General features: G+C 37.7%; 1 protein-coding gene across 2 annotated transcripts in view; it reads right to left on the bottom strand.

Moving 5' to 3' along the window:
- Nucleotides 1–27,441, bottom strand: part of SWT1 (SWT1 RNA endoribonuclease homolog) — a 106,917-nt gene that overhangs the window by 18,380 nt on the left and 61,096 nt on the right. For both annotated transcript variants that reach the window (XM_027611347.1, XM_027611346.1), the window contains exon 17: nt 6,730–6,796. In XM_027611347.1, the coding sequence (XP_027467148.1) occupies nt 6,730–6,796 (67 nt within the window). The remainder of the gene's footprint in view (nt 1–6,729; nt 6,797–27,441) is intronic.

The raw sequence follows: 27,441 nt of genomic DNA, 5'->3' as shown, positions 1-27,441 counted from the left end.
CTTTCATAATTTTCATCTTTACAGTCATCTTCCATCCCTTGTTTAGTACATATTTGTCTTTCTTCCTTTAAAATTTTAGGAGGCACTTTTTTCTAACAGACCAAAATACGCCCAAAATCTAGTGTGTGGCACTGATCTATGCACTAGCCTGATCATATTTGATCATATTCTGTTTTTTTTGTATTGTTCTGTTTTTGTTTTTATCTTTTTTTTTTTCTCCTTTTTTCTTTCTTTCCCTTTCTTTTCCCCTGGTTTCAGGTCTTTTCTGATTTGTATACAGTATATTTGCTGGGGACATTGTTAACCTGTTAGCATTTTGTTCTCTCATTCATCTATTCTCCTCTGGACAAAATGACAAGATGAAAAAAATCACCTCAGCAAAAAGACCAAGAGGTAGTACCGTCAGCCAGGGACCTACTCAATACGGACATCAGTACGATGTCGGACCTAGAGCTCAGAATCATGACTTTAAAGATACTAGCTGGGCTTGAAAAAAGCGTGGAAGTTATTAGAGAAACCCTTTCTGGAGAAATAAAAGAACTAAAATCTAACCAAGTCAAAATCAAAAAGGCTATTGATGAGGTGCAATCAAAAATGGGGGCACTAACTGCTAGGATAAATGAGGCAGAAGAGAGAATCAGTGATATAGAAGACCAAATGATGGAAAATAAAGAGGCTGAGAAAAAGAGAGATAAACTACAGGATCACGAGGGCAGAATTCGAGAGATAAGGGATACGATAAGATGAAACAACATTAGAATAATTGGGATCCCAGAAGAAGAAGAAAGAGAGAGAGGGGCAGAAGGTATATTGGAGCAAATAATAGCAGAGAACTTCCCTAATGTGAGGAAGGAAACAGGCATCAAAATCCAGGAGGCACAGAGAACCCCTCTCAAAATCAATAAAAATAGGTCAACACCCCGACATCTAATAGTAAAACTTATGAGTCTCAGAGACAAAGAGAAAATCCTGAAAGCAGCTCGGGAGAAGAGATATGTAACCTACAATGGTAGAAATATTAGATTGGCAACAGACCTATCCACAGAGACCTGGCAGGCCAGAAAGGACTGGCAAGATATCTTCAGAGCACTAAACGAGAAAAATATGCAGCCAAGAATACTATATCCAGCTAGGCTGTCATTGAAAATTGAAGGAGAGATAAAAAGCTTCCAGGACAAACAAAAACTAAAGGAATTTGCAAACACGAAACCAGCCCTCCAAGAAATATTGAAAGGGGTCCTCTAAGCAAAGAGAGAGACTAAAAGCAGCATAGATCAGAAAGGAACACAGACAACATACAGTAACAGTCACCTTACAGGCAATACAATGGCACTAAATTCATACCTTTAAATAGTTACCCTGAATGTAAATGGGCTAAATGCCCCAATCAAAAGACACAGGCTATCAGATTGGATTAAAAAACAAGACCCATCGATATGCTGTCTGCAAGAGACTCATTTTAGACCCAAAGACACCCCCACATTGAAAGTGAGGGGGTGGAAAACCATTTACCATGCTAACGGACACCAAAAGAAAGCTGGGGTGGCAATCCTTATAACAGACAAATTAGATTTTAAATCAAAGACTGTAATAAGAGATGAGGAAGGACACTATATCCTACTTAAAGGGTCTATCCAACAAGAAGATCTAACAACTGTAAATATCTATGCCCCTAACATGGGAGCAGCCAATTATACAAGGCAATTAATAACAAAAGTGAAGAAACACATTGACAACAATACAATAATAGTGGGGGGCTTTAACACCCCCCTCACTGAAATGGACAGATCATCTAAGCAAAAGATCAACAAGGAAATAAAGATTTTAAATGACACATTGGACCAAATGGACTTCACAGACATATTCAGAACATGCCATCCCAAAGCAACGGAATACACATTCTTCTCTAGTGCCCATGGAACATTCTCCAGAATAGATCACATCCTAGGTCACAAATAGGTCTCAACCGGTACCAAAAGACTGGGATTATTCCCTGCATATTTTCAGACCACAATGCTTTGAAACTAGAACTCAGTCACAAGAGGAAAGTCAGAAAGAACTCAAATACATGGAGGCTAAAGAGCATCCTACTAAAGAATGAATGGGTCAACCAGGAAATTAAAGAAGAATTAAAAAAATTCATGGAAACCAATGAAAATGAAAACACAACTGTTCAAAATCTTTGGGATACAGCAAAGGCAGTCCTGAGAGGAAAGTCTATAGCAATACAAGCCTTTCTCAAGAAACAAGAAAGGTCTCAAATACACAACCTAACCCTACACCTAAAGGAGCTGGAGAAAGAACAGCAAATAAAGCCTAAACCAAGCAGGAGAAGAGAAATCATAAAGATCAGAGCAGAAATCAATGAACTAGAAACCAAAAGAACAGTAGAACAGATCAACGAAACTAGGAGCTGGTTCTTTGAAAGAATTAACAAGATTGATAAATTCCTGGCCAGACTTATCAAAAAGAAAAGAGAAATGACCCAAATCAACAAAATCATGAATGAAAGAGGAGAGACCACAACCAACACCAAAGAAATACAATTATAAGAACATATTATGAGCAACTCTATATATGAGCAAATTAGATAACCTGGAAGAAATGGGTGCATTCCTAGAGATGTATCAACTACCAAAACTGAACCAGGAAGAAATAGAAAACCTGAACAGACCTATTGCCACTAAGGAAATTGAAGCAGTCATCAAAAATCTCCCAAGAAACAAAAGCCCAGGGCCAGATGGCTTCCCAGGGGAATTCTACCAAACATTTAAAGAAGAATTAATACCTATTCTCCTGAAACTGTTCCAAAAAATAGAAATGGAAGGAAAACTTCCAAACTCACTTTATGAGGCCAGCATTACCTTGATCCCAAAACCAGACAAAGACCCCATCAAAAAGGAGAATTACAGACCAATATCCTTGATGAACATGGATGCAAAAATTCTCACCAAAATACTAGCCAATAGGATCCAACAGTACATTAAAAGGATTATTCACCACGACCAAGTGGGATTTATCCCTGGGCTGCAAGGATGGTTCAACATCCGCAAATCAATCAACGTGATACAATACATTAACAAAAGAAAGAACAAGAATCATATGATCCTCTCAATAGATGCAGAAAAAGCATTTGACAAAGTACAGCATCCTTTCTTGATCAAAACTCTTCAGAGTATAGGGATAGAGGGTACATACCTCAATAATATCATAAAAGCCATCTATGAAAAACCTACAGCGAATATCATTCTCAATGGTTCAGCTTTTCCCCTAAGGTCAGGAACGCAGTAGGGATGTCCACTATCACCACTGCTATTCAACATAGTATCAGAAGTCCTAGCCACAGCAATCAGACAACAAAAAGAAATCAAAGGCATCCAAATCGGCAAAGAGGAAGTCAAACTCTCACTCTTTGCAGATGATATGATACTGTATGTGGAAAACCCAAAAGACTCCAACCCAAAACTGCTACAACTCATACAGGAATTTAGTCAAGTAGCAGGATATAAAATCAATGCACAGAAATCAGTGGCATTCCTATACACCAACAAGACAGAAGAGAGACAAATCAAGGAGTCTATCCCATTTACAATTGCACCCAAAACCGTAAGATACCTAGGAATAAATTTAACCAAAGTGACAAAGGATCTGTACTCAGAAAACTATAAAATACTCCTGAAAGAAATTGAAGAAGACACAAAGAAATGGAAAAATGTTCCATGCTCATGGATTGGGAAAACCAACATTGTGAAGATGTCAATGCTACCTAGAGCAATCTACACATTCAATGCAATCCCCATCAAAATAACATCCACTTTTTTCAAAGAAATGGAACAAATAATCCTAAAATTTGTATGGAACCAGAAGAGACCCCGAATAGCCAGGGGAATATTGAAAAAGAAAAGCACAGCTGGTGGCATCACAATTCCGGATTTCCAGCTCTATTACAAAGCTGTCATCCTCAAGACAGTATGGTACTGGCACAAAAACAGACACAGAGATCAATGGAACAGAATTGAGAGCCCAGAAATGGACCCTCAACTCTATGGTCAACTTATCTTTGACAAAGCAGGAAAGAATGTCCAATGGAAAAAAGACAGTCTCTTCAACAAATGGTGTTGGGAAAATTGGACAGCCACATGCAGAAGAATGAAACTGGACCATTCCCTTACACCACACACAAAAATAGACTCCAAATGGTTGAAAGACCTAAACGTGAGACAGGAGTCCATCAAAATCCTAAAGGAGAACACAGGCAGCAACCTCTTCGACCTCAGCTGCAGCAACTTCTTCCTAGAAACATCGCCAAAGGCAAGGGAAGCAAGGGCAAAAATGAACTATTGGGACTTCATCAAGATAAAAAGCTTTTGCACAGCAAAAGAAACAGTCCACAAAACCAAAAGACAACTGACAGAATGGGAGAAAATATTTGCAAATGACATATCAGATAAAGGGCTAGTCTCCAAAATCTATAAAGAACTTATCCAACTCAACACCCAAAGAAGAAATAATCCAATCAAGAAATGGGCAGAAGACATGAACAGACATTTTTCCAAAGAAGACATCCAAATGGCCAACAGACACACGAAAAAGTGTTCAACATGGCTCGGCATGAGGGAAATCCAAATCAAAACCTCAATGAGATACCACCTCACACCAGTCAGAATGGCTAAAATTAACAAGTCAGGAAACGACAGATGTTGGCGGGGTTGTGGAGAAAGGGGAACCCTCCTACACTGTTGGTGGGAATGCAAGCTGGTGCAACCACTCTGGAAAACAGTATGGAGGTTCCTCAAACAGGTGAAAATAGAGCTACCATACGATCCAGCAATTGCACTACTGGGTATTTACCACAAAGATACAAATGTAGGGATCCGAAGGGGTACGTGCACCCCAATGTTTATAGCAGCAGTGTCCACAATAGCCAAACTGTGGAAAGAGCCAAGATGTCCATCGACAGATGAATGGATAAAGAAGTGGTATATATACACTATGAAATATTATGCAGCCATCAAAAGGAATGAGATCTTGCCGTTTGCAATGACGTGGATGGAACTGGAGGGTGTTATGCTGAGTGAAATAAGTCAATCAGAGAAAGACATGTGTCATATGACCTCACTGATATGAGGAATTCTTAATCTCAGGAAACAAACTGAGGGTTGCTGGAGTGGTGGGGGGTGGGAGGGATGGGGTGGCTGGGTGATAGACATTGGGGAGGGTATGTGCTATGGTGAGCGCTGTGAATTGTGCAAGACTGTTGAATCACAGATCTGTACTTCTGAAACAATGCAACATATGTTAAGAAAAAAGAAAAAGAAGAAGATAGCAGGAGGGGAAGAATGAAGGGAAGTAAGTCGGAGGGGGAGACGAACCATGAGAGACGATGGACTCTGAAAAACAAACTGAGGGTTCTAGAGGGGAGGAGGGTAGGGGGATGGGTTAGCCTGGTGATGGGTATTAAAGAGGGCACATTCTGCATGGAGCACTGGGTGTTATGCACAAACAATGAATCATGGAACACTACATCAAAAACTAATGATGTAATATATGGTGATTAACATAACAATAATAAATTAAAAAAAAGAATATCTATAATTTATCTACTGATGTTATTCCCATTTTACAGATGAAGAACCTGAGACAAAGATAATTAAATAACTCTTCTAAGCATAGAGTTGATAATGGGTAGGACCAACATTTGAACACAGGTAGTTTGACCCCAGTCTGTGTGTTTTTTTTTTTTTAAAGATTTTATTTATTTATTTGAGAGAGAGAGTACATGAGGGGGGGGAGGTCGGAGGGAGAAGCAGACTCTCTGCTGAGCAGGGAGTCCGATGTGGGACTCGATCCCGGGACTCCAGGATCATGACCTGAGCCGAAGGCAGTTGCTTAACAAACTGAGCCACCCAGGCGCCCCCCCAGGCTGTGTTCCTAATGTAAGATGATACACACAAAGAGTTAAATAAAGAGGAAACCAGAAATAAAAGTGAATATATTTTAAAAAGTTGGACTCCATAAGAAATGTGAGACGTGAATATATGTCACATTCTTTCATTTGGAGCATTTGAAAACTTAAGACACACACACACACACACTTGAAAAGAAAGAACATACAGGAACATGGGCAGAGAAACTGAAGATCAACAGAGTATTTTTCCTGGCTCAGCGCTGGTGAGGAAAGCTTGCAAGTTAAGTCACAAAACACACCAGAGCCTCACCACAGCCCTCAGCTCTCACACCAATGGTGTGTGCTGCCGCTACAGAGGAAACAGAATTATAGCTTTCCTTTCATGAATCGTGGGCTCTCAAACAGAGGTGGCTCTTTCTCCCTGGGGGCCATCTGGCTCCGTGAGCTCCAGTGGGGCGGTAGAATATTTTTGGTTGTCACAGTGACTCAGATATTGGGATTTAGTATGTGAGAAGCAGCAATGCTGAACACCCTGCAGTGTTCCACACAATGGAGAAATGACCCGTCCCGAAATGCCAACCGCACCCCTAGTGAGAAACAACTCTGTGTTGGAGAAAGTGTGTTATAGGACTCCATGTTTTTATTTTATGAATGAAAGAAAAAGCTTAATCTGTCTTTGACAAACTTCTGTGGCCTTTAAAAATTTAAAACAAATGCCAGTTAAATAGCATTCTGATGGTTTTAGACCTCTATCATGTTTATTTATAGTAAAACTTGTTTACAGTGGAAATATGATAAGCATTTTAAAATATTTCTCATACCTCATACTTGATTAGGAAGTTATAGAGGGTCTCAACATCTTGATAATTACTGTTAGGGGCCAAAATCCTAAAAAATAAAATAAAAACAAAGGAATGGGAATGAATGATTTAAAAAAATAATAATACCTTGAACTTTTCCTCAAAACATATCCAAACTGTGAGATTATTTATTGTACAGTTTAATTCAACAGAAATCAATTTATTAAAATATTTTTGCTTATTTATATTGATACTTACATCACTGTTTAATCAACAACCATAAGCATTCTTACGTGAAATTCACCTTTTGAGTTACAATAATACAGATTTCTCAAAAGGTAGATAGAAATGTGAGGTGCATTTACAGTTCATACCTTTTAAGCAGCAGTTAACGCTTGAAGAGTTCCCACAGAAATGATCAAACAATTCCAGTGGACAAGTGATTAAACTACCAGACACATAAAAGAAATCCTAGTAAGAGATTTCTGACTAAAGTCAAATAATATTGTTTGAACTTTCAGCCTAGCATAGTATGAAAAAGCATGAGTAAACAGAGCATGTCCATCATTGCGAATAACACTGAGTCATAAAAGTAACAATGGAGGGGCGCCTGGGTGGCTCAGTCGTTGGGCATCTGCCTTTGGCTCAGGTCATGATCTCGGGGTCCTGGGATCGAGCCCCACATCGGGCTCCTTGCTCTGCGGGAAGCCTGCTTCTCCCTCTCCCGCTCCCCCTGCTTGTGTTCCCTCTTTCACTGTCTCTCTGTCAAATAAATAAATAAAATCTTAAAAAAAAAAAAACACAGTAACAATGGAAACTAACATAAACGACATAAAAATATAAATATATAATTAACAAAAACATAAAAATACAAATGGAAACAAGGAAAAAAATAAAAATAAAGAAGGAAATGGAAGAACATATTTCTCCATCTAGCAGTAGAGTATTAGTTCTTATTTTCTTATACTAAGGATTTCTTGGTCTTTTCAGGATGAATCTTTTTTTTTTGCTTTTGAAAAAGAAAAAGAAAAATGGTCTTTTTATTTTGGTATAGTGATGATGAGCCATGCCTGCCTGCCTGCCTGCCTGGGTTTTCTAGCTGTGCGACCCTGGGTGAGTTCTGTGTAACTTATTTCCCTTTATCTGTTAAATGAGGATGGTAGTAATGCTTACTTCATAGGATTCTTACCAGAATGAAATGAGTTCCTTAAGAAAAGTCTTTAGAAGAGTGTCTGACATACAGTCAGCACTAAATACATTATCAATTATGATATTAACAATAACTATTATCATCTAATAGTTTCAAAGTACAGAATAACTGCACAATGATTTAACTAATGAGAAATCAAGCCACCTCAATTCATTCTTAAAATACAAGTGCCTTTTAATTACAATATCTCTAGGTCCTCACATCCTTGCCAATGCTTCACTCCTTCGGACTTGAGAGTCAACTAATCTCAATAACCTTAATTAGATCTTTAAACTATTTGGCATTTATTGGACTTCTGGGAAATCTTTTATAAATAATTTTTCAGGACATAGTCAGATTTTTTAGGGGGCTGTACTCCTTGGGAGGAGACACATACAGAACGCAAAAAATACTAGTTTCATGGAAAAACTTTTTTCAACCAACAAGTAATTTTAAAATATAAATAATCTCCCAACCAAAAAAAAAAAAGGTGGAAGGATAATACATTAGAGAGAGTCCATAAATAATTCGCTTAAGAAAATGAAAAGAAAGCAATCTAGGCAGGTTAAACTAATCTTTCAGAAACGCAATGGAAAAAAATTGGGTGTCCTAATTTTTAACCAAATGTAAACAAACTATCAGCAATGTGGAAAAATTTACATCTATTCACTTTTCTACTTTTGGATTATTTCCATAAAAGAGGATTAGGAAATTAGATGTAACAAGATGTTTTATATATCAGAAGCCTTACAAATTCCACGCTAATATCACAAAAGTACTTTTCCAGAGAATAAAATGAACATCTCTCTGTCCTGAATTACTTCACAGAGAAAATTGGTTTGAGGTAGTCATTTATCTATAGCAACAAGTCATACTTAAAGTGAGAAATAAAGAAAATAATTACATCCTAGTTTCCCAATTTTTCTAAAAATTTTAAACTCCCAACCTGGTTTTATTTATTCTTTTAACAATTTTACTGAGGTACAGTTTACATACTGTAAATTCACTCCTTTTAACAACACAGTGATTTAATAAGTTTACAGAGCTGTACAACGATTACCACAATCCAGTTTCAGAGCATTTCCTTCACCCAAAACAGATCCCTACTGCCCATCTGAGTCACTTTCTGTTCTCACCTCCAATCCCAGCTCCAGGCAACCACTAATCTACTTTCTGTCTCTATAGTGCTGTCAGTCTGTAAGTTCTTTCCCTCTTATCATCACAAAGCACAGTTGTCACTATAAATAATATCCTACTATAATACAGAGTCCAGTGGATGACTCAAAATCTAGCGGATAGTGGCTAAACCTCAGAACGGATCTGGTAAGTAAAAAAGCAAGATGCATACTAAAGATGCCCAAGAGCATAACAAGAGACCCTTTATTCTCTCATTCAACAAATATTTGGGACCTACTATGAGCCAAGCACTGTTCCAGGCCCTTGGATACATCAGTGAACAAAAAGACGAAGATGTATAGTAGACCAAAGCATCGTAATTCTAAAGAGCTTGTGAAAGAAAAAAAAATCCTGACCAAGCACAGGAAGATAATGAAGGAAGAAAAATATCTCATTGTTACCCATTTGACAATCTCCTCCCACTTGTCAACTGCTACTTGTAAACAAACCAGTTTACAAGTTATTCCAGTGATGAAACACAAGAATTTTAAGTTTCTAAGGAAGAAGGCATTTGCTCCAAATGTAAAGATCTGATTATTTGACAAAGTATCACAAAATTATATTCTTTTTTTTTTTAAAGATTTTTATTTATTTGAGAGAGAGAGAATGAGAGAGAGCACGAGAGGGAAGAGGGTCAGAGGGAGAAGCAGACTCCCCGCTGAGCAGGGAGCCCAATGTGGGACTCGATCCCGGGACTCCAGGATCATGACCTGAGCCGAAGGCAGTCACTTAACCAACTGAGCCACCCAGGTGCCCCCACAAAATTATATTCTAATGAAGAAAGGCATATTGGTATGCCAGCATCATTCACAGATATAGTACTGTTATAATCATACTAAAAATATACAAGCTATTTTTTAAAACTAGGATATACAGGGCGCCTGGGTGGCTCAGTTGGTTAAGCGACTGCCTTCGGCTCAGGTCATGATCCTGGAGTCCTGGGATCGAGTCCCACATCGGGCTCCCTGCTCAGCAGGGAGCCTGCTTCTCCCTCTGACCCTCTCCCCTCTCATGCTGTTTCTCACTCTAATAAATAAATAAAATCTTTAAAATTAAAAAAAAATAAAACTAGGATATACATTATAGGATTTGTTATAAAATTTACTATTCTTAAAGGTTGTTTTGGGGTGCCTGTGTGGCTCAGTCGTTAAGTGTCTGCCTTCGGCTCAGGTCATGATCCCAAGGTCTTGGGATCGAGTCCCGCATCGGGCTCCCCTCTCCGTGGGAAGCCTGCTTCTCCCTCTCCCACTCCCCCTGCTTGTGTTCCCTCTCTCGCTGTGTCTTTCTCTGTCAAATAAATAAATAAAATCTTAAAAAAAAAGACAGTTTTGAGGTAAACTGAGCCCCAAATAGACTAGGCCATCTTTATTAAAATACACTCAATTTAGGGTTGAATTTAGACTTCATTATGTCCTGTGAACTCTGAGCTGATGAAAATGGAATTTGGCCTGATACTAAAAAAACTGCCAACTTTCACTAACTAGAAGTACAGTTTGTTGAAAATATACAAAACAAAGAGATGGAGAAAAATGGTTTATGGACTTCCATGCCTTAGTAATTCCCCACACAGAAATTCTTGAGAGGTCAGCCTTCTCTATAGCTTTCTCATTTTTTTTTCTTATACCAATGTGAAAACAAAAGACTCTTATAATGAAAGTCCTAAAATTACCCTCCAATGGCAACTTTTTTAAATAATAGAATGAAAGAATTAGCCCTTAAAGGAAATGAAATGCTTTTCAGAAAATGGCCATTTTTAATTTATAAATACATCCACATTTGTCCTTTCGAGAGAAATTTATAATCATCAATAAGTATTTATCTAATGCATACTATTTTCTCAAATGTGTATTATACTAAGAGCTACTGAACTTAAGAGAAAATTAAAAGACATGGTTGCCTCTCTTCATGTTGTTTATAATCTGGAAATTTCACTTTAGAATTCTGGAAGCAGAATTTGGGAATAGACATCTGAAATAGTATTTAATCCTCAGGTATAGATTATTTATAAACCAAGTCTGATGCAAATGCACTTTGGTTTCTTTTAGAACAGCATCAACAATAACATACAATGTCTTGCTGAATACTTACTCAGAGTCTGACACTGCTTTACACACATATTACATACATCATCTCTCATTCTTTTAACACCACAAATTTAGTTATGTGACCTTGATCAAATTACCTGCTTTTCTGCACTTCCACTCCTCACCTGTGAAATGAGGAGAGAGTAGGATTTACCGTGTAAGGTTATTATATGAACTACATAAAATATATCTAAGATGTTTAGCACAATGCCTGGCACATGTCAAAAAATATTAGCTGCTATGAAAACCAGTTTTCAGATGTAGAAACCAAGGGTCAGAGTTATATAATACTTGCCCAAGATCACATATAGTGGTGGTAGGTATCTAAATCTCAATTGATTTAACTCTGGAGCCCATGCTTTTTCCACTAATAGAGAGGATAACCACCACCATCTTCTTGCCTCTAAATGATTTTACAAAGTCAAATGAAATAAGGTTCTTTTAAAGAATTTTAGAGGCACCTGGGTGCCTCTCAGCTCAGTTGGCTGAGCGTCTGCCTTCAGCTCAGGTCATGATCTCAGGGTCCTGGGACTGAGTCCCCAGTCAGGCTCCCTGCTCAGTGGGGAGCCTGCTTCTCCTTCTCCCTCTTTCCCTCCCCCTGCTCATGCTCTCTCTCTCTCTCTCTCGCTCTCTCAAATAAATGGATAAAATCTTTAAAAAATAAAATAGTTAAAAAATTCTAAATGTAAGAAACTCTTTAATTTGCCTTCCATCAAATGCTTCTAGTGAACTGTTTTGTGTATGTTCAAACACTCCATCTTTGTAGTTGTTACAGCTTTCTCAAAGCCACAGAGGAAGTTAGTAGCAGAACCAACACTCACTAGAAGTCCTGACACTTAACCACATAAGCACTTTGAGTTTTCTTTTTTATCTATGAGCAATTAGCATTAAGTAAGCAACACGTTAATCTGAATCACACAAATTTCATTTCCATCTCATCCTGTAACAGTAGATCTCCTTAAAAAAAAGACCATCCACTCAGTTTTTTTTTTTTTTTTTTTTAAGGAAGGGGTGGAAGGGGCAGAGGGAAAGGAAGAGAGAGAATCCTAAGCAGGCCCCATGCCCAGCAAGGAGCCCAAACTTGGGGCTCAATCTCAAAACTCTGAGATCATGACCTGAGCTGAAACCAAGAGTTGGACGCTTAACCACCTGAGCCACCCAGGCGCCCCTATCCAAACTTTTTTTTTTTTTATAAAGATTTTATTTATTTATTTGACAGAGACAGAGCGAGCGAGAGAGGGAACACAAGCAAGAAGAGTGGGAGAGGGAGAAGCAGGCTTCCCGCTGAGCAGGGATCCCGATGTGGTGCTCGGTCCCAGGACCCTGGGATCATGACCCGAGCCACAGGCAGACGCTTAACGACCCTGGGATCATGACCCGAGCCGAAGGCAGATGCTTAACTGACTGAGCCTCCCAGGAGCCTCTCCACTCAAATTTTTTAAAAAGACAAAAATTAATAGAATAATCTAAAATTAAAAATCAATGCACTAAAATGGACTCATTTTCAAATTAGAATTTTAAAAATTCAAACAAAGCTTTTCTCCTATTTAGGAAAAAAAATGCAACAGACTTAGGAGCAGGAAAAGATGTCTAGAATATTCAAGTTTAATATCTAATTCTAGAAATTCAAAAGAAGGGAGAGCATGTTCTTGGATATTTATAAATCATAACTTACATCCCACAGAACTGAATATATTATGTTCCCTGCTGGCAAGACAGTTTTACATTAATATCATATTTAAAATAGTTTTTGAGAATGGGGAAAAAATTAATAAGTTTAAAAAGTAATTATATGGCTTATTTCACTTAGCATAACGTCTTTCACTTAGCACAATGGTTTATCCATGCTGAGGCATATGCCAGAATTTCCTTCCTTTTTAAGGCTGACTAATATTCCATTGTATGTATTATACCATAATGCCTATCTACTCATTAGCTGATGGACACTTGGGTTGTTTCCATGTTTTATGTATTATGAATAGTGCTGCTATGAACATGGGTATGCAAATACGTCTTTGAGACCCTGTTTTCAATTCTTTTGTGTATATACTTAGAGCAGTCAAAATTATAGACAGTAAAATGTTGGCTGTCAGAGGCTAGGGAGGGGGAGATGAGGAGTTAATGGGAATACAGTTTCAATTACAGAGATGGATGAAAGTTATAGAGATGGATAATGTGCTTTAGCTGTGCACTATGAATGCATTTAATACCACATGAATATACTTTTAAGTACACTTAAAAATGGTAAATTTTATGGTATATTTTACAAGAAAAAAATTAGATTAAGAAAAGTAATTATATGAAGTGAAAATGTTTGTTTACAGCAGTATTTGAAAAACTCATTTTACGTTCTCTAAAACTAAGAACTGACTCAAGGCTTAGTTGTTATTATAATGAGCTGCTGTTACACCATTACTGGGGATAATATAATTTATTCAGCATCTAACCAGTGCCAGGGACTGACCAAATGCTACCTCTAATCTCTGCAATTTAATAAAGCAACTATTACAAACTCCATTTTCTAGACCAGGAAACAGATACAAAAAGGTTAACCTATCTTGGTGACAGAGTTAGCAAATGGATGGAACTAGGATTCAACTTCCTATTATTCTGACCCCCCAAAGCTCTGCTCTTCTGATTTTAATACAGTGATATACCTGGACAATCAATACTACCAAACTGGATTTTGCTGATGAGAGTTTAAAATGTATTACTGATTAACTGGGTGAAAATTTATCAAATCAACAATGAGGAAACACTCTCTGGGAAAAAAAGTCTTAGATCCTAGGGTACCTTTTTAATTTTTTGGGCCACTTATTATAAGTAAAATTAAAATGATATGTTTTCTATAGTTAATTTGGTGAAATCAGCTATGCAAATGGGAGATATACATGAGACCTAAATTTTGAAAGAACACTGTATATAATTAAAACTGGTAAAAAGAAAAAAATTAAACAATTTAAACAAATTAAATTTTATGTTCCTGTTTTCCCTTCAGGGGACAAAGAACTTTGCAAGTTGATTACACTAATTAGATATAAGTATTAAATATAGGAACTTTTGAGTAGTTTGGCCAAAATTAATAATTAAAATTTGATCTACTGGAAATCTTTTTTTCTAAAGCTGGTGGTAGGACAAGAAGAGTTTATAGGTAATTTTAATGACTACATTTGTAATTTAATTATAAAAACAATTCTACAGAAGGAAAATATTAATTCCAATAGTTAAAGGAACAGATATGACTTCCATATGTGCTAGATGTATATATGCATACAATAAAAATATACTGACAAAAACTACAGCTTTCTGTTAATTTTGTAGGAAGGTTACAATACTATATATCCATATACTTTTCACTCATCCTTTTATCTGGGTCATTAGCCTCTACCTCCAGTGTATTTTCTACATTGGCATTTAAGCATAATAATATAATGGTCATAATCTCAGTCTCTTTGGAGTCAGTCTGTGAAGTAAAAGAGCAGTGATTTAAACCTAAGGAAGATGGCTCCAGTGTCTATGTTCCCACCCAAAATGACTCTAGATATATAGAACCCGTATGATGAATAGTCATCCTAAGATATGGTTTGCAAATATACAGCTGATAGAACCTTAACGATCATCACATTCTAATCAAAATCATCAAGATATATCCTTAGGAAACAGGAATGTAATGAAAGCAATGTAAACAACACTGATGTCTGTCCAGTTGTGTTTCAAAATTTTGAGATAACTATCAGAATTGATATAGTCAACGAAAAGTAGTAGTCAGTATAGAACTTGGAAAAAGAGATTAAAGGAAAAGAATTTCCCCGCATAGGGGCACTGCTGACCCCCACCATGGCAGATGAAGCTCTAGAGTAGAAGAGAGATTACTTTAGCTTGAGGCCCACACCCTCAGGAGTCAGCAACAAAACTTGGTAATAATCTAGTTTGCAGTGTAAACTTTCCTCTACGAGTCATCCAGTTTATAAACATTTTGGTTCTGTTACTAATTTCAATGTAAATAAACGGGAATTCTGATATATCAGCTTACTTTGTTCTCAATTTGATTACTTAAGTCTGAGAAGGTTTCAGTAAACTGATAAAATTCCTAACCTTGCAAATTTGGGGATCGAATTCTGTACCCTGTAACTACACGATCATGGCATTAAGATCCAAGTGGCTGGGTAGTTTCTTCCTAATTATTTATATCTGTACTTATTATCACATGTTAATCCTTATGTGGGATGGGGATATACTAAAAATCAAAAGAGTTGCTGCCCTTAAACAGCTTACCATCTAGTCTCGCTTTAAATTGGGTAGTACAAACAAAGTATAAATGAGAGAATCTACAGTGACTAATGTTGGTTGTCCTTGAAGAAGAGAACAAAGTAGCTGAGGTAAAAGGGATGGGAAGAAGAATTTTCACTCACTGTATATCCTTTTTTGCCGTTTGAATTATTTTTAAGCAATGTGAAGATATTCTGTATTTTTAAATGATTAAATAAAATTATTTAAAATTGGGAAAAAAAGAATTGGTGAAAATAAAATCTGAGGAAATTATTCTGAATATTGAGCACAGAAGGATGAAAGAGATGGAAAAAAGAAAAAGAGTTAAGAGATATGGCTGAGAGAATGAGGAGAGGCAGAAATAGAAATTCCAAAATAAGAGAAGGAGAATGGGGGACAGGCAATAATGGAAGACAGAATGAAAGAGAATTTCTAGAACCGAAGGTAGGAGTCTTCAGACTGAAGAAAACATACCACATCTCAAGAAAAATTAAACACTTTTCCAAGATGGTAGAGGAGTAGGAGACTTTAGTTTTGCCTGGTCCCTGGAATTCAGCTAGATAGCTATGATAGCTGAACACCTGTGAACTCAAACAGAGCTCTAAGAAAGGAATTGCAGCAATTCTACAAATAGAAAAGTGACCACATTCTGCAAGAATGACAAGATGGAAAAACTCACCTCAAAAAAGAGAACAAAAGGCAGTACTGACTGCCAGAGACCTAATCAGTATGGATATAAGTAAGACGTCAGAACTAGAGTTCAGAATAACGAGTATAAAGATCCTAGCTGGGTTTGCCAAAAGCATAGAAGTTACTAGAGAATCCCTTTCTGGAGAAATAAAAGAATTAAAATCAATCAAGTCAAAATCAAAAAGGCTATTAATGAGATGCAATAAAAAAATGAAGGCTCTAACTGCTAGGATAAGAGGCAGAAGAGAGAATTAGTGATACAGAAGACAGAATGATGGAGAATAAAGAAGCTGAGCAAAAGAGAGATAAACTACTGGATCATAAGGGGAAAATTCAAGAGATAAGTGATACCATAAAGCAAAACAATATTAGAATAATTGGGATCCCAGAAGAAGAGGAAAGAGAGAGAGGGGCAGAAGGTATACTAGAGCAAATTACAGGGGAGAACTTCCCTAATCTGGGGAAGGAAACAGGCATTCAAGTCCAGGAGGCACAAAGAACTCCACCCTGACCCAAATCAATAAAAATAGGTCAACACCTCGACATATAATAGTGAAGCTTGCAAATCTCAGAGACAAAGAGAAAATCTGAAAGCAGCTTAGGACAAGAGCTCTTTAACCTATAATGGTGGAAACATTGGACTGGCAGCAGACCTAATCACAGAGACCTGGCAGGCCAGAAAGGACTGGCATGATATATCAGGGTGCTAAATGAGAAAAATATGCAAGAATACTTTATCGAGCAAGGCTGTCATTCAAAATAGAAGGAGAGATAAAAAGCTTCCAGAACAAACAGAAACTAAAAGAATTTGTGATCACTTAACCAGCCCTGCAAGAAATATTAAAGGGAATCCTTTAAAGAAGAGAGAGCCCCAAAGTAACATAGACCAGAAAGGAACAGAGACAATATACAGGTAACACAATGGCACTAAACACATATCTTTCAATAGTTAACTCTGAATGTAAATAGGCTAAATGCCCCAATCAAAAGACACAAGACATCAGACTGGATTAAAAAAACAAGACCCATCGATATGCTGTCTGCAAGAGACTCATTTTAGGCCCAAAGACACCTCCACATGGAAAGTGAGGGGGGTGAAAAACCATTTATCATGCTAATGGACATCAAAAGAAAGCTGGGGTGGCAATCCTTATATCAGACAAATTAAATTTTAAGCCAAAGACTATAATAAGAGATGAGGCAGGACACTGTATCATACTTAGACAGTCTATCCAACGAGAAGATCTAACAATTGTAAATATTTATGCCCCTAATATGGGAGCAGCCAATTATATAAGCCAATTAATAACAAAATTAAAGAAGCACATTGATAATAATAACAGTAGGGGACTTTAACACCCCCCCCCTCACTGCAATGGACAGATCATCTAAGCAGAAGATCAACAAGGAAACAAGCGCTTTGAATGACATACTGGACCAGATGGACTTAACAGATATATTCAGAACATTCCCTCCTAAAGCAACAGAATACACATTCTTCTAGAGTGTACATGGAACATTCTCCAAAAGAGATCACAACTGGGTCACAAATCAGGTCTCAAACAGTACCAAAGGATTGGGATCATTCCCTGCATATTTTCAGACCACAATGCTTTGAAACTAGAACTCAATCACAAGAGGAAATTTGGAAAGGACTCAAATACACGGAGGCTAAAGAGCATACTATTAAAGAATGAATGGGTCAACCAGGCAATTAAAGATGAACTTAAAAACTCAAGGAAACAAATGAAAATGAAAACACAACTGTTCAAAACCTTTGGGATGCAGCAAAGGCAGTCCTAAGAGGGAAGTATATAGCAATACAAGGCTTTCTCAAGAAAGAAGAAAGTTCTCAGACACACAACATAACCTTATACCTAAAGGAGATACAGAAATAGCAAATAAAACCTAAACCCAGGAGGAGAAGAGAATTAATAAAGATCAGAGCAGAAATCAATGAAATAGAAACCAAAAGAACAGTAGAACAACGAAGCTAGGACCTGGTTCCTTGAAAGAATTAATAAGATCGATAACCCCTTAGCCAGACTTAACCAAATGAAAAGAGAAAGGATAAGTAAATAAAATCATGAACGAAAGAGGAGAGATCACAACCAAATAAATAAAATAATAAATTTATAATTATAAATAAATTGTGAATGAAAGAGGAGAGATCACAACCAACACCAAAGAAATACAAACAATTTAAGAACATACTATGAGCAACTATATGCTAACAAATTAGGCAATGTGGAAGAAATGGATGCATCCCTAGACACATATAAACTACCAAAATTGAACCAGGAAGAAATAGAAAACCTGAACAGACCCATAACCAGCAAGGAAATTGAAGTAGTAATCAAAAATCTCCCAACAAACAAGAGTCCAGGGCCGGATGGCTTCCCAGGGGAATTCTACCAAACATTTAAAGAAGAATTAATACCTATTCATCTGAAACAGTTTCAAAAAATCTAAATGGAAGGAAAACTTCCAAACTCTTTATGAGGCCAACATTACCTTGATCCCAAAACCAGACAAAGACCCCACCAAAAAGGAGAATTACAGACCAATATCCCTGATGAACATGGATGCAAAAATTCTCATCAAGGTACTAGCCATTAGGATCCAACAGTACATTAAAAGGATTATTCACCATGACCATTCCTGGGCTTGCAAGGGTGGTTTAACATCTGCAAATCAATTAATGTGATACACTACAAAATAAAAGAAAGGACAAGAACTATATGATCCTCTCAATAGATGCAGAAAAAGCATTTGACAAAGTACAGCATCCTTTCTTGATTAAAACTCTTCACAGTGTAGGGATAGAGGGTACATACCTCAATATCATAAAAGCCATCTAAGAAACACCCACAGAGAATAAATGGGGAAAAACTGAGAGCTTTTCCCCTAATGTCAGGAACACGACAGGGATGTCCACTATCACCAGTGCTGTTCAACATAGTACTAGAAGTCCTAGCCTCAGCAATCAGACAACAAAAAGAAATAAAAGGCAACCGAATCAGCAAAGAAGTCAAACTCTTACTCTTCACAGATGACACAATACTCTATGTGGAAAACCCAAAAGACTCCACCTCAAAATTTCTAGAACTCATACAGGAATTCAGCAAAGTGGCAGGATATAAAATCAATGCACAGAAGTCAGTAGCACTTCTATACACTAACAATGAGACAGAAGAAAGAGAAATCAAGGAGCTGATCCCATTTGCAACTGCACCCAAAACCATAAGATACCTAGGAATAAACCTAACCAAGAGGTAAAGGATCTGTACTTAGAAAACCATAGAACACTCATGAGAGAAACTGAGGAAGATATAATAGAAAGATGTTCCATGCTCATGGATTGGAAGAACAAATATGGTTAAAATGTCTATGCTACCTACGGCAATCTATACATTCAGTGCAATCTCTATCAAAATACCATCAACTTTTTTCACAGAACTGGAATAATCCTAAAATTTGTATGGAACCAGAAAAGACCCCGAATAGCCAGAGGATTACTGAAAAAGAAAACCAAAGCTGAACTCAACCATTCTGGACTTCAAGCTCTATTACAAAGCTGTAATCATCAAGACAGTATGGTACTGGCACAAAAACAGACACATAGATCAATGGAACTGAATAGAGAACCCAGAGATGGACCCTCAACTCTATGGTCAACTGATCTTTCACAAAGCAGGAAAGAATATCCAATGGAAAAAAGACAGTCTCTTCAACAATGGTGTTGGGAAAATTGGACAGCCACACGCAGAAGAATGAAACTGGACCATTTCCTTACACCATACACAAAAATAGACTCAAAATGGATGAAAGACCTAAATGTGAGATAGGAATCCATCAAAATCCTAGAGGAGAACATAGGCAGCAACCTCTATGACCTTGGCTGCAGCAACTTCTTGCTAAACACATCTCCAAAGGCAAGGGAAACAAGGGCAAAAATGAACTATTGGGACTTCATCAAGATAAAAAGCTGTTGCACAGCAAAGGAAACAGTTGACAAAACCAAACGTCTTGTCAGATATTTGCAAATGTCTTATCAGATAAAGGGCTAGTACCCAAAATCCATAAAGAACTTATAAAACTCACAACACCCAAAAAACAAATAATCCAGTTGAAAAATGGGCAGAAGACAAAAATAGACATTTTTCCAAAGAAGACATAGAGATGGACAACAGACACATGAAAAAATGATCAACATCACTTGGCTTCAGGGAAATACAAATCAAAACCCCAATAAGATAACACCTTGCACCGGTCAGAATGGCTAAAATTAACAAGTCAGGACACGACAGATGTTGGCAGGGACATGGAGAAAAGGGGACCCTCTTACACTGTTGGTGGGAATACAAGCTGGTGCAGCCACTTTGGAAAACAAGTATGGAGGTTCCCCAAAAAGTTGAAAATAGAGCTACCCAGCAATTGCACTAGTAGGTATCTACCACAAAGATACAGATAGAATCTACACTCAGCTAAGTATCAATTAAGAATGAATGCAAAACAACACTGTGAGTCAGAAGGTGAACATTTACCATGACTAGATCTTTGCTAAAAGAACGACTCAAAAATTTGCTTCATTAAATAGGAAACTTAACCTAAAAGAAAGAGTAGGATCAAGGAAGCAAAGTTCCAAACACCTAATAAATATGATGGGGCTAAAAACAAAAACTATTTTATATAATAACAATAGTCTGGGGAGTGGTTTAAAACAATGTGAAACTATAATGTTAGAAAATAAGGATAAAGAAGACAAGAGGAGGGAGATCAGAATTTAAGTGTTTTTAACATCCTTGTTTTACTCGGCATATGGATAATTCTGATTTTTTTTTATAGGGAGGAGGAGCAGAGAGAGAGGGAGAGAGTGAATCCCAAGCAGGCTCCATGCCCAGGGCAAGCCTGAGGTAGGGCTCGATCTCACGACCATGACCTGAGCTGAAATCAAGAGTCAGATGCTTAACGATTGAGCGAGCCACCCAGGTGCCCCAATCCTGATATTTTAGTATGATATTTAGATATTCAAGTATGCATTTATTAGTTTAAGGGTAACAATATAAAATAGAAATAAAATGTGCAACTTCCAAACGAGTAGTGGAATAAAAGAAGGACTGGAAAAACTAACATTACACCTTGTTCAATCCAATAAAAGACAAGCAAGAACAAAGGAAAGTATGACGAATACAAAAGGTAAAGTGAGAGTGTGCAGCCCCACATTGGCGCACTTCAGGCTGGCCCTTACTATGGAACCACCCACAAAGATCTTTAAAGGAATTTTAGTAGCTGAACTTGTAAATGTTTGGGGAACACAGTTTTTGTTTAATAAGATGAACACAAGCCAAGATTTCAGTTCAATGATAAGCAAGAAGTTTCCCTTCATCTAAAATATCCATTTGTGGGTGCCTGGGTGGCTCCGTCGGTTAAGCGTCTGCCTTCAGCTCGAGTTGTGATCCCAGGGTCCTGGAATCAAGTCCCACATTGGGTTTCTTGCTCATCAGGGAGCCTGCTTCTCCCTCTCCCTCTGCCTGCCACTCGCTCTGCTAGTGCTCTCTCTCTCAAATAAAAAAATAAAATCTTTAAAAATAAAATAAAATATCCATTGGTATAGCACTCAGAAAGGTTTTTTTGTTGTTGTTTTAGTTCATTCATTCTGTGGGTTTACGTCTGCTACCCCAATGAGTAAGCCCTTCTGTGCTGCTTTCTTATAGCTTCTCTAACAATTGTTTATCTTAAAGATCTAAACATTTGCAAATGTAGGGTGGTATTTCTGGATTAATAAACCTGTCTGAAACTTAAAGAATAAAAGATGGTAGAAATAAGTCCAAATATACCAGCAATAATATTTATGTAAATAGATTTTACTTATTATCCATCAAAAAAACAAGTGTAGCTTTAGTTCATGTAAAAAAAAATTAAGGAGGATTGGGTAACTGGGGGATGGACATTAAGGTGGTAATAAGCACGGGGTGTTAAATGCAACTGATGAATCACTGAATTCTACCCTTGAAACTAATAATATATGTTAACTAAATTGAATTTAAATAAAAATTTTTTTAAAAAATCAAAGGAATAATGACCCAGAATGGTTGGAAATAAAGAGAAAATACTAGCAAAAAAGAAAATAGAAAGCTGGTCTGGCATTATTAACATATGACAAAATAAACTTGAAGGGAAAAATTAGACCAAAGAAAACCAATTCGCCAGGAAGATATACCATAACCTCACAATTGAGAAGCTCACAATTACAGTTGGAAATTTTTAACAAAAATCATAGAACTGCTCAGACAAAAATCCGTAACCATATACTAATATGAACAACATACAATGAACAAATTTGAGCTAATGGACAGAGAATCCTCTACCTTAAGAAACAGAGGAAGAAAACAGAAAGGAGTCAGGTGACACTAGTTTAAATGATGAGCTCAGTTTTAGACATTTAGAGTTGGAGTGGAAAGCTCACAACTGAACCAAGGGGACAGTACGATTGAAATAATGTTCATGAAGGGGTTGGGAGTAGATGTGATCACAAAAGAAGAGCACATACAGAGGGGAGGGTGGTGGTGAAAGGATCTAGTGGTGAGTCTTAGGAAATGTGTTGCCAAAGCACAGAGTGTATCAAAAGTTCCTAAAGTAACAACCAAATTTATCAGTAGGCTAGAACTGTATTATTCAATATTTACCTTTAATAGGTTTGGCAGGAAAACATGGTTTAAAGATGAAAACAATAATAGCATTACTGTAAAACCTTTTGCTGAGACCTCAGAAAGACCTAAGGTGCCCTGGAGAATTTTTCAGATAGACAAAAGGCCCTTTGAGGGTCTTAAGAGTGTGCCTCACAAATTCTGTTCAACAGCAGGACTTCCAAAAATATTAAGGACATTGCCCTGAAGCAGCTTCACGGGGAGCCCAAGGTAGGGTTTAAGTGCAAGTGTTTATTTCAAAAGAAACTGGTTATGATTTTTGTCTAATGGAGTGAACCCCAGGAAGATTCAAAGAAAACAGTTTTTTAGAGGATTGTTCTAGTAGAAGTACCACTACTTGGACTAAATGGGCTAGAGTCAATATAAAATGAAAAGAGGTTTTGGACTCCCCTACCTTTAATGAACAGGAGACAGGCTGAGAAGGCTCCTCAGTTGCAGCTTACTTTTCTTATGTTAAAAGTTCAGAGGCCAAAACCAAGAGCCCAGAGAACAGAGTCAAGAGCAGCTGTAAATAATCTGCAGGCAGCAGGACTGAGCCCTAATGAAGGGAGTGGCAGCACATGCATAGCTGGATTTTATAACTGCTAGGAATTCTGTGTGCCTCTTCTCCACCCCCTCATTTTGAATGTGAAGGTATGTAACATGTATCCTTGCCTGTTTTGATATTATATATGTTGGGAGATGGGGGCAGCTAACTTGTCTCTTTAGTTCACAGTACAGATAGAGAGGAATGGTACCCAAGGAGTCACACCAAAGAAGCCTTGCTTCAACCACACGTGGACCTGATTTAAATGATAAGATCCTAGATTTTAAGCTAATGTCATAATGGGATAAAACACGGTGGTCTTGAGAAGAGGGATGAGTATATTTGGCTAGTAGAATGTAAACCATTGTGTTCTAAGATCTCTCATCCACAAGTTTTTCTTACAATGTAATAATTTACATTCCTCCTTCTATCAACAGATAGCATCTATGTTCCCTTCCCCTAGATCTAGGCAGGTCTGTGACTACAGGGAAAATGACACTATAGGATTTGAGGCAATGTCATTAAAGGCAATATAGTTTTCACCTGATATTTTTGGACACTCTTGGAAACCAGCCTGTGAGGACGTTGAAGCTACATGGAGATGCTACATGGTGGTGTTCTAGTCAACACCCTGTATCAGCCAGCCTTTGAGATGACACCAGACACCATCTGAACTGCAACTGTACAAGAGATCCCAAGTGAGAACTGCCCAGCTGAGTTCAGTCAACCCCCAGAACCATTAGAGAAAATAATTGATTGCCACTGTTTCAAGCCAGTAAGTTTTGAGATTTGTCATGTACCAGAACATGAGTGAGGTAGAGGAAATTAACCATCAAGTAGATAAACTGTAAAGCATACAATTTCTTTTTCAGTTAATCTTTTGATTGGTTCAGCACAAAGAATTGTTAAACTGTTTTTGTCTTTTTCTTTGTTTAGTCATATATTCATCAGCTTTTTAGTGAAGGTTCCCTCGATAAAGTCCTATTGTATCTTAGTCGAACAAAGAATATTTTTCATATCTCAGCATGTAGAGAAAAGAGAGATCAGTGGTTCTGTTGGTGGTAGACAGAGAGGGTAGTGGCAGCAGGAACCAATCACCCTAGAGACCAGGTAAAACACAGAGCTGAGGCAGTGGGTAGAAATCTATAAGGAATAGGTGTATAAACAATGGTCCCTTCCCATGAGTCATTATCACAGAAGTATCTAAGTTCAAGAACTGGCAATACATTCCTGAACATGGAATTCTATTTAAAATGACTTTCGGGACGCCTGGGTGGCTCAGTCGGTTAAGCCTCCAACTCTTGGTTTTGGCTCAGGTTATGCCCTCAGGGTTGTGAGATCGAGCCCCGTGTTGGGCTCAGCGCGGAGTCTGCTTAAGATTCTCTTCCTCTCGGGGCACCTGGATGGCTCAGTTATTGGGCGTCTGCCTTCGGCTTGGGTCAGGGTCCCAGGGTTCTAGGATTGAGCCCCACATCGGGCTCCCTGCTCGGTGGGAGGCCTGCTTCTCCCTCTCCCACTCCCCCCTGCTTGTGTTCCTTCTCTTGCTGTGTCCCTCTCTGTCAAATAAATAAAATCTTAAAAAAAAAAAAGATTCTCTTCCTCTCTCCCTTCCCCTGCTCGCACACACACACTCTCTCTCTCTCTCAAATAGATAAAATCTTTAAAATGACTTTGAATAGAAAGTTGAAAATGCATGGGTATAAAAAGTATGTTGGCTCAGGTTATAATACAATTATCTCTCTGGAACTTCTCTGGAAATCTATACATTTATGAAAAGAACTAATTCCTGATTAATGGTATTGAAAATAAGTTGTCTTTGTTTTGTTTTGAGGACAAATGGCTGCCCGAAGCTTAAATATGTAAAGCAAAAATAACAAAGCTTCATTTAATGGAACACACTGAACTGAATGCCTCTTTTTCTGCACAGAAAATACTGCATAGGCTCACTGTCGACTTTTTAAAAAGTCATAGTAATCATGCATTGTGTTCCTGTGGTACAAAGGGCACCAGGATACAAGATCACTTTCTCCCTTTTTCTCTTCCAGTCCTTCCAACAATACTAAGTATGTATATTAAATTTTATGTTTGAAAGACCTGGAGTCATTTCTGTTTTCCTGACCAAGCAATGACTGAAACATACCTGTTACCAGGTGAAGGATTATTTAGTATAGTAACAGAGAAACCATTACCACTTGCTCCCCTTGATTCTTGAATTCTACACATCCTGACCAAGGGGAAAACAGCACTCGAACTTCACCACGCTATGGTAAATAACATTCTTATAGGTCACTCCAGTGTTTTGCAAAGCCAGCTCCTTAGATTAGTGTATGATCAAGACAATGAATTCCATGTAGCCATAGATGAGCTTCTGCTATAAAATTCGTTTCTTAGTTGTATGGCATACCATGACAGTGGCCAAGACATCCCTTAAAGCAATTGATGGAGTTGCTGGCAGAATCACTACAGTGAGGGAAAGCAAATCCGTACCCAAAAGAAGTACCTATTGCTGGTGAGGGCAAATCTCTGCCACTAAGTGGCTTCCTGGTCTCCAAGGGAATGGTGCCTTATTGAATGCTTAGCATTTGCCTCTGCTGGTGACAGTTTGGGCTCTCAGCACAGATAGTAGCCAGAGCAACCTTCAGGAGGGGAAGTCCCACTTTTGAGCTCATCTTATAGAAGCTGCTGTTGTCCCTTTGTATAAGAGCTCACTGACCAAACACTGGGATGGCTAGGGAGAGACTGACATCTATAGGACGGTTGGTCTTGCCCATCTGATTACTGAGTCTCCTCTGCATTGGGTAGCCTTTGATGAGTATTCACATGGGACACAAATACCTTCCTACTCTGTGCCCATTCCAAGATGCCCATCTATCCACCTCTTCTCCAGACATCCCGGTCACCAAACTTCCAATACTGGTTTTTCCCAAGTTTTCAAACAAACCAGTAGTTATCGTTTATTAGTCAAGGTGGATTAGTCTCTCTCTGACCATTTATCCAACTACAGTGGAATTTCAGGTCACGGGAATTAGCATTAACTCAGAGCTGGTATCTAGCAATCCCCCAAAAGGTCGTAGTATTTCACTTTTTCTACAGCAGTAACCCTAGTAAATGAATGCAAATCCTTTGAAAAAGGCTGATGGGTACATTCTTTATACTATTTTATGCTCCACTAGTGTACCAAAGTACTCACACTTTTTAATCTATATTATCAAAAGGGTTTAAAATAAAATCTGCATAAATTACCATCTTTAATATAGAATATATAATTTTTATGATTTTCATAATTTGTCTTAGCTCAACAATTAAGTTGGGGAAAATATAGCTCATGCTGTCAAAAAGTAAATTAGCTTAATGTTGGCAAAAAGATTAATTGGAAAATTTACAACTTATATTTCCAGTTACATTATTATTAAGGGCAAGTATATGTTGACTCTAGAAGGTTTATTATGCCTTATTAATAGGAACTGGCACATCACAATGTTAGATAATTCCAGGGGTTTCTGACATACAATAAATATTTATTGAGGGAGGCCTGGGTGGCTCAGTCGGATAAGCGACTGCCTTCGGCTCAGGTTATGATCTCAGGGTCCTGGGATCAAGTCCCACATCAGGCTCCCTGCTCAGTGGAGAGACTGCTTCTCTCTCTGCCTGCCACTCTCCCTGCTTGTGCTCTCTCTCTCTGACAAAAAATAAAATCTTTAAAAAAAAAAAACAGTAAATATTTATTGTCTTCTAAGTAGAAAACACTGTCCTAAGGTGGACTCAACCTTTTATATTATTGAGAAATAGCCTTGAGGATATTGATTGCATCACTTCTTAAAACAGGCAGATGGTTGGCCTACCACCGTGTAAAAAGATACTTAGAAGCACAAGAAGCTATTTCTCAAAATAGATGGAAATAATCTTAAGAGTTTCTAACTTTAAACCTGTTGTACAACTACTCTGTAAGAAGGAAACAGAACTGATCATCTGGCCATATATTTACTATTTAAGTTAAAATTACTATAATAGCCCTTATTCAGCACCTTTAATTAATTTCCCCATTTCATTTATCCCACTAATGTTTAACCCCACTGATTTAGTCAATTT

Source organism: Zalophus californianus, chromosome 10, assembly GCF_009762305.2.
Source record: "Zalophus californianus isolate mZalCal1 chromosome 10, mZalCal1.pri.v2, whole genome shotgun sequence".
Lineage (NCBI taxonomy): Eukaryota > Metazoa > Chordata > Mammalia > Carnivora > Otariidae > Zalophus > Zalophus californianus.
This window is presented reverse-complemented; position numbering and strand designations above follow the sequence as displayed.